Below are 13,792 nucleotides of genomic sequence, written 5' to 3'. Positions count from 1 at the left end.
CCAAAAGGACATCCAGCAGCATCCTAAGTGTCGAGTGAAAGGAAAAGGGTTTCGCAAACTCTGCTCTGGCCCGAGTGGAAGATGAAAACAAGATTATGGAGACGAGGGTGCAGTGTGGACAATTCTTATGACATCACACTGAATGAAAAAGAAAAAAAGAAGAAACACATAGACTTATTTTTGTGGAAGTAACAGTGACATCTCCTCTGAGAACTTAAAGGAACAGGAAGTTGCCAGTACCCTTTGGGGTAAACTATAAATTAAAAAGCAAAGGGGATCGAATAGTGACAGGTGCTATAACAGAGAAAATGGGAAAGGAAGGCCCCCAAGGCTCCAAAGATTGACTTTTCCTGTGGAAGAGGAATGATTAGCACGGCTCAGTCTGCAGAGGGGCACAGAGAAGAGAGCGGAGAGCGGCAAAGCGCTCAGGACCCACCCAAGCACCACCCATGGGAGGTGGGCCCCAGTTCAAGGACATGACAGTGCTGCGGCAGGTCCTAACCATCTGACTATTCCTGCACCAATGTACCGGGAGGCAGAATTTTCTAAATTTTGTCTGAGGCTTCTATGTTCATAGGTGTAGATAGCTCGTTTCCTTGCAACCAATTTCATTTTTAGAAAACAATTCCAAGGGCACCTGGGTGGCTCAGTCAGTTAAGCGTCTGCCTTCGGCTCAGGTCATCATTCCGGGGTCCTGGGATCGAACCCTGCATCCGGCTTCCTGCTCAGCAGGGAGACTGCTTCTCCCTCTCCCTTTGCTGCTCCCCCTGCTTGTGCTCTCTCTCACTCACTCTCTTTCTCAAATAAATAAAATCTTAAAAAAAAAGAAAAAAGAAAACATTTTCAAATGGCAAATACAAGGTAAGAAGCACCTTAGTCCAGGGGAAAGGAGAGACTTCTGTGGTTTGATGGACACACCTTAAGACCTTGAGACCTTAAGATCTGCATGCAGAGTTATGAAAAGTGCCTCAGTTTGCATGAGAGGCTCAGGGGCCTTCTGGGAGAAAAGAGACTAAGATCCCACACCCTGCTCCCTGCAATTTGAAGTTAGGGTCAGGGTATACTAGGGTACCTATGACCAAGATCTGCTGGCGCTAAAAGCCCCCAGGGCTAACCCAACAGGAGGTAAAAGGGATCAGGGCTCAATCCCAAGGAACCAAACTCAGGGCATGACTGAGGCTGCTTTGAGAACAATAACCAGGCACTTGGGGGATCTAGGAGCCAGAGCAGGGACACGCACCTGAAGGGGGCAGGGTGCTGATGTGAACCAGACCATGCAGGGCCTGTGTTCGACAGCAACACCATGTGGAAGGAACCAGAGCAACAGGGCTGGTGGCAAGATCAAATCCTCCAGTTCCAGCTACCTGGCTGGAAGCTTCCCCTAAAGGAAATAAGCTGACTTTGGCCACTGGGGTATAAACCTCAAGAGGAAGACGTTAGGCTCCCTGCTGTACAGAGGAGCAGGCCCTTATTTGGCACATTCAGTTCTGAAGTCAGTACGGAAAACAAAAGCCAAGGAGAATTAAATTTGCCCCGGAGATCCCTTAAGTTGCCCATAAAGTTGAGGAGGTATAATTCCATGTAAGTTCACTCAAGACGGTTTTCTTGGGAAATGGGCTGCTGTTTCTTTTTTTTTTTTTTAATTTTTTTTATTGTTATGTTATGGGCTGCTGTTTCTTTAGGTGAACACCAGCTGATGACAACTGCTTCGGGGAAATGCTCACGCTTTGAGAGGCACGTGGGAACTGAGACTGGCTTAGGGTGAAGCGCACCCACCTCTCGCATGGTACGCTCATCAGGAGCACAGCTCTCTGAATGGGGGCAGCCTCCTGCCTCCTTTAAACTCTTTTTCTCGGTTTCCCACAGCATATGTCATTGAATTTGCTTGAGTTAAATGCATATATGATGGGACTCCACCAGGTTGACCCAGAAATTAACTCAAATGGCAGACCCGGCGTCACACTGGCCATACAATTAAAAAACTAGATCGTCCTGCCAGCAAACATTGACCCAGTGGGTTCCCCGAGTGGTGAGCCTACAGGGAGAAATGCTCCGGCCAAAGACTGCGTGCACCTGTCCTCCTTGGCAACTGGGGTTATCTCTGTGAATTAATACATCGGCATTTCGTGTATTTCGTTGCCTCTTGCCAGCATCGGAGGACTGGCCTCACCAGCTCCGGGGCTCAGATGAGGATGAGCTTCTGAACCAGTCAGCCAAGGACCACACCCTCCCTAGGCCTGGTGATTCACTACTAAAAAAGATAGAGCAACCATTTATAGGGGAAAAGATCACAGTGGCAGAATTAGGATTCTGGGATGATAGGAGGATCTTTTTTTCTGGATTCTCTAAAGGGTTTATAATTATAGAATTTTTTAAAGTACAAAAACATCTTTAAAAGGCAACTCTGAATCATCCTCCAAGGGTCAGTTCAAATGTCGGTCATGAGCCGTCCCTGAATTCTGCCTCAGCTGCCCTTCCACTGCTCTTTACTCATGTGATATGCATTTATTAGGCACCTACTCTAGAGCAGGCCCTGCGATGTTCCTGTAAAAGAGATAGAGGAATTCATATTCTTCAGGATTTTTTATGATAAGAGAGTTGTCCCTGTTTAGAAGAAATTCCTTGATGAGCCATGTGGACCAGAAGCTGAGCAGCACCTCCACACCCACCCACCCCGCCCCACAGGAACGGGGCAGGAGTGGAGGTGACTTTTGAAAGACAAGGAGGACAGGATTTCTGGCTGGTCTTAAAATAGTGGTAAAGAGAAGGAAGGTGGGGAGAGAGAAGGAAAGAGGTGGATACACCCTATGTTGAACCCCAGTGATCCACACCCTTGGATAATCTCCCTCCCTAAGTGTAGATGGGGTCTGTGACTTCCTTCTAACTAATAGGATATGGCAAAGGTGATGGGATGTCACTCCCATGATTATGTTATATAAGACTGTCTCAGAAGACTGGAGAGTGAGGGATCCTTCTCTTGGCCCTGATGAAGCCAAAAGCCATGTTGGGAGTTGCCTTTGGAGAGAGCCAGAAGGCAGGGAACCACTGATAGCCTCTAGGACCTGAGGGTGGCCTCCAACTGATAGCTGTTAAGAAGCTGGACCCTCAGACATACAGCCACAAGGAAATGACTTCTGCCAACGACCCAGATGAGCTTGGAAATAGATGTTTCCCTGGCCAAGCCTTCAGATGAGAACACAGCTAAGCGTACGCTTCGACTGCAGCCTCATGAGACCCCGAGCAGAGGATCCAACTAAGCTATGCCTGGGCTTCTGACCCATGGAAAGAGGTAGATAATTAATGGCTAAGTTTGTGGTAATTTGTTCCAGAGTAATAGATAACTAACATACAGAGAGAGAGGGAACCCAGAGATGGCTGAAGGGCTTACACTCCTCAATATAATCCCTCCCTGTGATCTTAACTCCCAACTGTCAGTGAAATTGCTAAATTTGTGTGCTGTTTGAAGCAAGGGATCTGCGTGTGAACGGAAGACTGGCAAAAGCTGTCTGTCCCCTGACTAGTTGCAGGAATATGAGGGCAGAGGAAAGCAAGAGGCACTAAGAATTCCTGGAGGGTGAGGTGACAGCGACAGCCATGGCACACGGAATGGCTCCGGGCAAGGGCGACACGTGTGTGTCACGTGGACGTGCATGGTACCTAGTCCGTGCGCCTGCGAAGGCTGCCACGAACACGGGGGTGCAGGTCTGTATCCGTGTTCCCAAGTGTGCCTGAGCCCAGAGAGGCTTCCCAGAAGAAGTGACGAGTAAGCAGTGGGTGGAAGAGGTCACCCAAAGGGGTTGCCTGCAGACAGCAGAACCGAGGTGGAGGGTTTCATGAAACATCTCCTCTGGGCCTTGGAGAAACCTGGTGAAGCTCTCATGAGTCAGAAAAAAACAGGCGACATTCATCATATATCAGGAGCTATGCTGGGTGCTCAAAGGACATTATCTTATTTCATTCTCAGAAGGGAGGTGGGTGTTTTTCCCCATTTTATAGGGAAGGTCACTAAGGCTCAGAAACTGAGAGACTTGATTAGGTTCACACCTCCAGTGCATGACTCCAAAGCCCCAGCTCCTCCCCTGGAGTCTCCTGCAGTTCTCGGCCACGCCGGCCAGTACCTAGGGCTCCCCACCCTCACTGTGAATCATGAAGCTACAACTGGCCAGCGGGAGGATGCACTCAGCTGAGGGGGCTCAGGCTAGGTGCTGGCTTGGAGTGGATTCTAGAGAAAAGAGGCCCAAGAATGGGAAGATGCAGGACTATGGACTGAGGGGTTTTTTGTTTTGCTTAACCATTCAAACAGTTGTGGAACTTTTCTTTTTTTTTTTTTTTTTTAAAGATTTTGTTTATTTATTTGACAGAGAGAGACACAGTGAGAGAGGGAACACAAGCGGGGGGAGTGGGAGAGGGAGAAGCAGGCTTCCCGTGGATCAGGGAGCCCGATGTGGGGCTCGACCCCAGGACCCTGGGATCATGACCTGAGCCGAAGGCAGACGCTTAACGACTGAGCCACCCAGGCGCCACCAGTTGTGGAACTTTTAAACCATCCCCTACTTGGGCCCCTTTGGCAGTTCTGGTTTAGTAAGCCCAGTGTGAAGCCTGACATCTGAGTGGTCAAAGCAGCTCTGGTGATTTTGCTCCGTCCTAAGTGATGACCCCCCACACCAGTGTGGCTGCCCCTTGAGGACAGGGATCACCAGCCCTGAACTGGCCAGGAGCAAGAGCTCAGGGGACTGTGAGCGCCTGATGGATGGATGGATTACAGACCAGTTGAAGCCAAAAAAAGACGAGTTCAGGGATGCAGGGTTTGGGGCTCAGAAATGTGTCATTTTCCCCCCGAGAACGTTTAATTCTCCCTGAGTAGGAAACTGAAAGCACTTCCATTTTTCAGTGGTACAGCCGCTCTGCACCAGCCCAAACTGTATAATAAACAAAGGAAATGTGTGAACAAACACTGGCTTTTCTCAAGTTAATACAACATTCTGTTCCCAGCGCAGAGAACGCGCTTTCGTCTAGTGGAGAAAGACTGGGCCTCTGAGAGCCAGGATTCGGAGAGGCGGACAGGCCCTTAGTCACTAGGTAAGCTGGGTAAACCAAGGCCCAGAGTGCAGGTGCCTTACCTAAGATCACGTGATAATTTGTGGCGGAAGCAGGTCGGGGACGCAGGCCTCTGACTCTGACTACAGGGCTTTTTTTTTAAAGTAGTTTCCATACCCAGGGCGCCTGGGTGGCTCAGTTGGTTAAGCGTCTGCCTTCGGCTCAGGTCATGATCCCAGAGTCCTGGGATCGAGTCCCACATCGGGCTCCCAGCTCAGTGGGGAGCCTGCTTCTCCCTCTGACCCTCTCCCCTCTCATGCTGTTTCTCTCTCTCTCTCTCTCTCTCAAATAAATAAATAAATCTAAAAAAAAAAAAAAAGTAGTGTCTACACACAGTGTGGAGCCCACCGTGGGGCTTGAACCCACGACCCTGAGATCAAGACCTGAGCTAAGATCAAGAGTCGGACACTCAACCGACTGAGCCACCCAGGCACCCCTGACTCTAGGACTTTTTAAAAGTTAAATGACTTGCCCAAGGTCACACAGCCAGGCAATGGCAGGGCCAGGGCAGGACCCCAGGTCTGTGTGACTCCAGGTCCGTGCAAGGGCCTGGCCTCTGTCCCTGAAGTGTTTGGATTCTGAATAAGAGGCGACGCCCGGGGAAGTAAGGATGGTCAGAGGTCAAGGTCAGGAAAGCTGCCTGACAAGGAGTCCCATGCTTTATATCATAAGGAGAAGAAAAAAAAAAAAGAGTCCTGTGCTTCCTCCGCCAACATACTTGTTTAGCTGTCCTGTAACCTTGTGTTTTCTCGTCTGTCTCCCTCACAGCCTGTGAGCTCCTCGGGGCCTGACCCTCAGGCGTCTCTGTATCTGCAGCGCGCATGACAGGGCCAAGTGCCCCGAGAGCACGGGGCGTGATTGTTGGGCTCCTTCGCTAACTCACCTGACAGGCATTAAGGAGTACCTACTGTGTGCCAGGCACTTGGCTAGGTGGAGAGTGGAACCTCCGCAGAATAGTATCTCTGCCTTTACCGCATTTGCGGTCCTATGGGAGTTAAAGAAACAAGGGGCCAAGTGAGTCCAAACAGGATGACAACGTATGGTCAGTGCTGAGCAGGGAAAGGAGCAGGGCTTGGTGAGGCAGAGCGAAGCTGGTGCTGGGGGGAGAGGGGAGGGACGGGTGGGGCGGGCCGTTCTAAGGCAGTGATGTGCAGGTGGAGATCTAAAGGAAGAGGGGAGGAAGAGATGTAGAGTGCGGGGAAGCGTGTTGCAGGCAAAAGGAACAGCCTGTGTGGAGACCCTGAGATGGGGCAGGGTTGGTCTGGTCTACAAGGCCTGTGGGACTGGAGTGAATGGGGCCTTGAAGTGGGGTGCAGGTAGGGGAGGATCAGGCAGGGCCTCCGAGATCAGGGGAAGGGTGGAAGGGTTTGTTTGAAATGCTGAGGCAGCCATGGGTGGGTTTTAGGTTAATGGATAGCAAGCCCAGATGGCTTTTCAGGAGGTGGTTCTGACCACAGGGTGGAGAATGGGTGGGAGGGGAACAGGAACAGAAGCAAGGAGGCCAGTGAGGGGACCGTGGAGTCTGGACCTGGGTGTGGGGGGGAAGCTGGGTTGGGTTTGGGAGGAAGAACCGGCCGCAGTCACTGATGGACTGGCTGACGGTAGGAGTGGGAAGGGAATGATTAGCAAGGGGGCTTGAAGAACTGGGTGGATGGAACCGCCATTTATGGACCAGCAGAAATAAGGGGAAGGAACTGGTTTGTGGGGTAAAATCTCAAGCTGTTGCACTGAATTTGAGACACGTGTTAAGCATCCAGGGGAGATGTCGCATAGGTAGTTTGAGTGTGGGGGTCAGACGAGGGGCCTGGGAGTACTTGGGAGTGCCGGGCTTGCACATGGTACATCAAAGCCACGAGGATGGACGAGAGAAGTCCTGAGAAGTAGAGGAAGAGAGACTGGGACGGAGGGACAGAGAACAGGCAACAGCTCTGAGGAGGAATTCAAGAGGGAGGGGGGGATCAGCTGCTCTGTCAAGTGCATCAGCTGCTATGGAGAGAGAGGTCACCGAGAGCAGGAACTGAGTGTTCTTTGGATTTAGCAACATGCAAGCTACTGGTGACTTTCACTGATTCACTGACTCAGTGAATAACTCAAAAGATGCATAAAGAGGAGACAACAACTAGAGTGGGTTGAGGAGTCAGGGAAAGATTTTGGAGGGAGGGAGGCAGCGTTTCAGCAAGATCCTTGGGGGGCTGAGTCCTGAGAGACCTAAATGCTACCTGCAGGAAGCTGAACTGGGGGTGGGGGGCAGAGGGTACCATTCACTGGCCTCCCTGCCCTGGAGGGAAGCGGGGGAGGAGCTGAGGCTGGGGAAGCCGATGACCCTGCCCCAGGGGACAGAGCCACTACCCCCCACCAACATACACACAGGACTCAGAGGTGTGTCCACGTCCCTCTCTGCACAGAAGTCCTGGGAGGTGAGGATTCCAAACCCACAGCCTCAGAGCAAAGAAGGGCTCTCAGATACCACCTGGAGGGGCCAGCTCATTACACAGAGAGGGGCAGGGGCTGGCTCTAGGTCACCCAGCATGTCAGTGGTAGGGGACAGGTATCTCCAGTGATTTCCAGTGGCCCTCCCCCAGTGAGTAAGTGTGAATTCTTTAGCTGGGCATACAAGGTCTTTCATGCTTGAGCAAGAACCCAGCCCCTCCCAAACATCTAGCGCATGCAAATACGTATAGCCTCGGGCAGTCCTTGCAACAATCCTTTATTGTAGGTGTTGTTATTCTCATTTTGCAGATGAGGAAGCTGAAGCTCAGAGGAGTCTGGGCGCCTGTCCAAGGTTGCACAGCTGAGCCAGGATATCATCTCATGAGTATCTCCAAAGTTGTCTTTTCCTCATGCCCTGCTGCATTCACCATTAAGAGCCTCTCCTCTGGGAAGCCATCCCTGACCTCCCTGGCCCTGAGTTACCTGGGAGTCAGGTCACGTCCCCTGACACCAAATCACTTGTTCAAGTCACGAAAAAGTCCCTTGAATGGGCTGGAAATCAGTGGTGCCACTGAAGCCCAAGGCTCCAGCAGCCCGTGCCACAACCCAGTGACCACAGAGACCCCATAGCATGCCATTCCCCAGGTCTGTGGCCACAGGCCAGCTGCCCACAGCAGGAGTGTGGCACCTACCGAATTCGTACAGAACCCCCTCCCCTCCCAGCCCTGACCTCCCAGCCAAACACGTGCCCCTCCCTCACCTGGAGACCACCAGTGGTAGGATCAGCATCTTCAACATCCTCATCAAGAGCTCCCCAGGAAACTGGAAGTAATTAATTTCCTGAAAATACAGCAAGAGCGGGGATTATAGCAGGCAGTACGGACTTGACAGTTGTTCACAGTCTTCAAACACTGTTCCACCCGCACGCTCCTGTGTAGCACGCGGACGGCAGAGGCCACGGAGGAAGCACCGGCTTTGGAGCCAAACAGACTTGGGTTCTAATCTTGACCCCCCCGGAACTAGCTATGTGGCCATCATCCAAGTTAAGTTTTTGTACTTGCAACCATCTTTCTCTCCCTCCCTCCCTTCCTCCCTTCCTCCCTTCCTTCCTCCCTCCCTCCCTTCCTCCCTCCCTCCCTCCCTCCCTCCCTTCCTCCCTTCCTTCCTTCCTTCCTTCCTTCCACCAAAGCTAAACACTTGGTTAATGGTCTGATACTTTGAAAAGCCCCAACTCATAAAATTTTGGTGCTGAGAAGGGGTTTTAAAGATCTTCTAGTCCAGCTGAGCCAAGAGATGGAGAGGACTTAGCAGTGACAGTGCAGGACCAGAAATCAGGCCCCCTTGTCCTGTTCTACTATCATTTCCAATGCTCTAGAAAATCTTTATGAAATAAGGGTGAATGGGAGAGAAACTTTTGAGTCCTTACATGAGCAAAAATGCCTTTATCCTACCCTTACCTCAGATATTAGTCTGGCCATATATAAGATTCTTAGTTTGAAAGAATTTTCCCTCTAAATTTTCAAAGGCATTTCCCTTTGTCTTCTAGATTCTGGTGTTGCTTATGATGTTTGGAGCCATTCTTCCTATTCCTTAGTGGAGACTTGTTTTATTCCCTCAGAACCATTTAAGGATTTTCTGTTAATTTCCAGTTTTCTGTAATTTTCATGGTGATGTACCACGGCATGAGAGTTTCTTCTTTCTTTTTTTTAAATTCATAGTGCTGTGCATATTTTTCACTTCTGAGAAAATTTCTTACATGCCCTGTGAAATTTTTCTCCCCATTTTTTCTGTTAGCTCTCTTGAAAACTCTCTTATTAGAGAGTTGGATGTTGGACACCTCTAATTTTCTTCTATTTTCATCTTGTTTTGTTTTACTTTCTGGGAGATTTCTGCAACTTTATCCTAGCTATTGACATGTTTATCTTGCCTCGTCGATTTTTAATTTCCAAAAATTCTTTCTTTCTTTCTTTCTTTCTTTCTTTTTTTTTTTTAAGATTTTATTTATTTTTTGACAGAGAGAGAGAGACAGCGAGAGAGGGAACACAAGCAGGGGGAGTGGGAGAGGGAGAAGCAGGCTTCCCGTGGAGCAAGGAGCCTGATGCAGGGCTTGATCCCAGGACCCTGGGACCATGACCTGAACCGAAGGCAGACACTTAACGACTGAGCCACCCAGGTGCCCCGCAAAAATTCTTTCTTGTTCTCGGATTGTTCCTTCTTTTTGCATCCTGTTCTGTCTTACAGTCACTGTATCTTCTCTCACATCTCCGAAGAACTTAAGACAAGATTTAAACAATTTTCTTCTAATTCCTACTTTGTCTCTGCTTCATTAGAGATCCTTTTCCGTTTGTTTAGTCCCTGTCTCTGTTAGAAGCTTTGACTCTGGCTTTCTGCTCGGATGTGAGTGTGAGGCCCTGAACTTGTGTGTGCGCACGAGTGGAACTTGTCAGGTGATGGCTCCTCCAGGAAGGTGATGGGTGACAGTCTGACTTGTTTACTCTGGATAGAATGGGATGGGGGAAGAATCGCCTTTATAGCAGGATTTGGAGATCTTTTCTCTGAGGCTCAGTGAGAAGTCTCTTCTCACCTCCGACTAGGGGGTGAGGATGTGCCTAAGCCCAGCTGAGAGCAGTCTTACGGGGATCCCACACTCGAAGGCAAATGTGCACTCATTTGTGGGATGCATGTGCCTCATCACCTCCCCTCCCCCAGTACACACAGGTGGACCGAATTTCCTGAAGTCAAGCTTCTCTATGAGGCACAGGCAGGGCGGTAGAGATGGGCGTATGAGGAGTCCCCCGATTACAGGAACTGGAAGGGACTGACAGCCTAAGTGCCCCAGTTACAAAATTCCAACCAATGTCTCTGATTTCACCTCCTTGCTTCACCTGGCCTCCTGCAGCTCTGTGCACTTTGAAGTGCAGAACCTTTCTGGAGTTCTCCAAGCCAAACTGACGTGGCATCTACCTCTATAGACACAGGGTTTAGCTTTCTGTGCTCTGCTGAGTGAGATCATTCAACTCTATCGATACACTTCCCATCTTTGCCTAATTTATGGTACTCCCTCAACTTCTTTTTTCAATTGTCTCCTTTTATATTCTCTTGGGAGTCTATATCTTTAAAAAATTCCATTACTATAGTTTTAGTGGAATTCCAAGAAGGAAAGGAAAATGGATGCAATTGTAAATTCACTATGGTTTAACTGAAGCTCTCAAAATGATCTCTATTTTTATTTATTTGTTTGTTTTTAGAGAGGGAGAGAGAGCATACACACATGTGCGCGGCAGGGGGAGGGGCAGGGGGAGAGGGAAAGAGAGAATCCCAAGCAGGCTCCACGCCCAGTGCATAGCCCCACATGGGGCTCGATCTTAGAACCCCAAGATTATGACCTGAGCCGAAATCAAGAGTTGGACGCTTGAGCCACCCAGGGACCCCTCAAAATGATCTATGTTTTTACATGAGATACTATTTCCAAAGATAAAATCTGCGATCTTGTAAGTTCTTTTCACAAGGAGGACATGCTTCCATTTTGCAAATTGTTTGCAACTTGTGCCTGTTGCATAAGCTTACAAAATAAGGAGGGTTTAATTTCTGAGTCACAGGCAGAGATCATAGAAACAACCCCTGGATTTCAAAGTGAGATGCTGAGAAAGCCAATTCCTGCCAAATCACTGATCAGACTCCACATCCTTTCTTCGGTTTATCTGGCAGGTTAATCCAGACCGGAACACATTTGCATTTCCAAGCAGATGGGGCAGGCAGCTTTGGCAAAGGAGGCCCCAGATGAGCTTGGCTTTTAATAATAAGCATTCCAATTTGTTTTCACAAAATAATCTTCCGGCAGGAAATATATTTTTTGTTGCTCACGGAAATTAAAGAAAGATTGCAGATTGTGCCGTTGCCCATTTCATTCAGCAAAGAGGCGAGGGTTCTCTCTGTGACAAGCCCTGAGCTAGACTCACATTTTGGCTCATGAAAGCCCATGTGATGTTCAGCAAGTCAAAATCTGCTGGGAGCTCCAGACACCTGCACAAAAGCCTCAGAAGCAGGACAGTCGGCAGCTGGCTACAGGGGTGAGCGGGGGAGCAGAGGATTATTTCAAGTGGGGGCAGGTCTGGAGGAATTTTTGTAAGATATGGAATATGAGATGGCTCTCGACACAGTTAGGACTTGGACAGGCAGATGAGGGAGGGAGGAGTGAAGTACCAGCCACTCAGCGCCACTGTATGCCTGGCACTGATGAGTCCTTGTTTATTCTCACAACAGTTCTAAGAGACATATAGTGCCCCCCACTCCAGATAAGGAAAACGAGGTCCAGAGAGGAGATAGGATTTTGCCAAGGGCCACACAGCCGTTTCCGAGTAGAGTCAAAGTTCAAGGTTCTGCTGCCTCCAGAGTCCAAGTCTCTCCCTTAATAGCTGAGAGTGGCTTAACAGTGTTACCCTTGTAAAAGGGGCTCAGTTCTCAGGGAGGGGGTGTTTCCCTTTTCATGGAAGATGAAATCTGATGCTTGAGCCCCAGGTGTAGATCATATTAGGTGTTGGTGAGCTGCAGGAAGAGGAATTTTGTGAAATAGGGGATCTTCCAGGAGCCCATTGACAAAGACTCTCCTCGAACAAACATGAGACTAGCTAATTGGGGCTCTCTTTTCGGCCAGGCCTTATCCTTGGGCCTTGTCTTCGGCCTGCCTGGCCCAATTATAGCAAAAATCCTGCCACGTCAGGTTAGTGAGAATGCCCCCTCTCTACCTTCAGCAAGAATCCCTCTACCCTCCACGTCTCCTCTTAGCAATGTTCTCTCAGTTGGCCCCCTCACTGTGTTCACTGTCTCTAAGTCCCCAGCTGTCTCTGTTGTGTTCGGACATGAGCCTGATCTCTCTCCCCTGTTCCCATGGTCTTGACACCTATCCCAGTAGTCCTGAGCAAAGTCTCCCTTACTGTTTTAACAAGGGTCAGAATCATGTTTTCTCCGGTGCCGTGGGAGTGTCCCTCCCTGTCCTGTGGGAGATGGGTGCTGAGAGGGACAGGGGCCCTTGCCCAGGCAAGGCATCTCCACCCTTGTAGTTACACAGGCCAGAACCCCGGGGGCCGGCCCTGCTTCCCAGCCCTGCACCCAATCCGCCACCACGTCCGGAGGGTTCCTTTTCTGGAAACAGTTCTCACATGGGCCCCGTTCATCCTGCTGTCAGGTCTCACCCCTGTCACCACCTCCTCACCTGGTCCCCTGCCTGTCCCACCACTCCCTCATCCTGCACTCAGCACCAGAGTGATCTCTCCGAGTTGAGATCTGACCATTTCGCTCCCCTGCCCAAAGTGGCTCGCGGCGGTGCCAGGCCCCCGAGGGCCCCTGGGGCTCCAGCCCCTGCCTCACGGGCTACATCCCAGCTGCTGTGAACAGTCTGCTCCACACACGCCCAAGTATTTTATGGCCCTGGGTCTCGCTCCAGCTGTTACCTCTGCCCGGAATACCCTTCCTGGGTCTTTTGTCATCTGAGCTGCTCTGGGAGGTGTTCTCTGATGCCTGAGCCCCTTCTTCCTGCTCCTGTCCTCTTCACCCTGTGCTTGTTCTAATGAGATGCCCTGGCCTCTCGCTCACCTGGTGATGCCATCTGTAACCACTTCCTCTGCCATTTTACTGGCTGTCACTCTAGTTCTGCAGGGTTTCATCACACCCATGCTACAGATGAGAAGACTGAAACCCAGAGAGGCCAAGTGACTCCCCCACTATCATGTCACCAGGGAGCCATGGAGTGGGATAGATTCCCAGATCCCTCAGGCCCACATACCCCTCCTCGACGGGGACCCCTGAGAAGCTCTGGGTGGCTGACCTGTGGTGAGAGGCGACGGGTCCTCAGGAAGAAGCCGAGAAGGCAGCCCACGGTGACAGACAACACAGACAGGATGAGCAGTCCATTTCGCTTGCACACGTCCTTCCCTCGTGCCAGGATGGCACCTGGCACCATGGTGAGCCCAGCCTGCCGGCACGGGGCACAGCACCATTCCATGCACGTGAGGCCAGCTGAGGGCACAGGGTCCCAGCCAGGGGGTCTGGCTGCTCAGCAGGCAGGTGGGCACATGGCCTGCATGGCTGCCCCAGAGGGAAGCCACAATCCTATTACCAGCTGCATCATTAGGAGCCAGAAACAGATTAGGGCCTGGGAAATTAGAGCAGGCCATGTGGTCTGGGGATTTGGACCTCAAAGCCAAGTGCACCTCTCAAACAGGGGAGGGGCCCAGAGACTTGCTTGGTTGGTTTGATTTTTACCCCC

At 50.5% G+C, this 13,792-nt stretch overlaps 1 protein-coding gene across 2 annotated transcripts in view; it reads right to left on the bottom strand.

Annotated features, from left to right (window-relative positions):
- Positions 1 to 13,535, bottom strand: part of SLC1A7 (solute carrier family 1 member 7) — a 43,422-nt gene extending 29,887 nt beyond the window's left edge. Inside the window, exons 1-2 of one of the 2 annotated variants that reach the window (XM_032416784.1) lie at positions 13,352 to 13,535; positions 8,288 to 8,367 (exon numbers count right to left, since the gene is read on the bottom strand). In XM_032416784.1, the coding sequence (XP_032272675.1) occupies positions 8,288 to 8,367; positions 13,352 to 13,528 (257 nt within the window). In that variant the 5' untranslated portion in view covers positions 13,529 to 13,535. The remainder of the gene's footprint in view (positions 1 to 8,287; positions 8,368 to 13,351) is intronic. The other variant, XM_032416794.1, reaches the window with a different exon arrangement.
- Between the last annotated feature and the right edge of the window lie 257 nt (positions 13,536 to 13,792).

Source organism: Phoca vitulina, unplaced genomic scaffold (assembly GCF_004348235.1).
Source record: "Phoca vitulina isolate PV1807 unplaced genomic scaffold, GSC_HSeal_1.0 scaffold2, whole genome shotgun sequence".
Lineage (NCBI taxonomy): Eukaryota > Metazoa > Chordata > Mammalia > Carnivora > Phocidae > Phoca > Phoca vitulina.
This window is presented reverse-complemented; position numbering and strand designations above follow the sequence as displayed.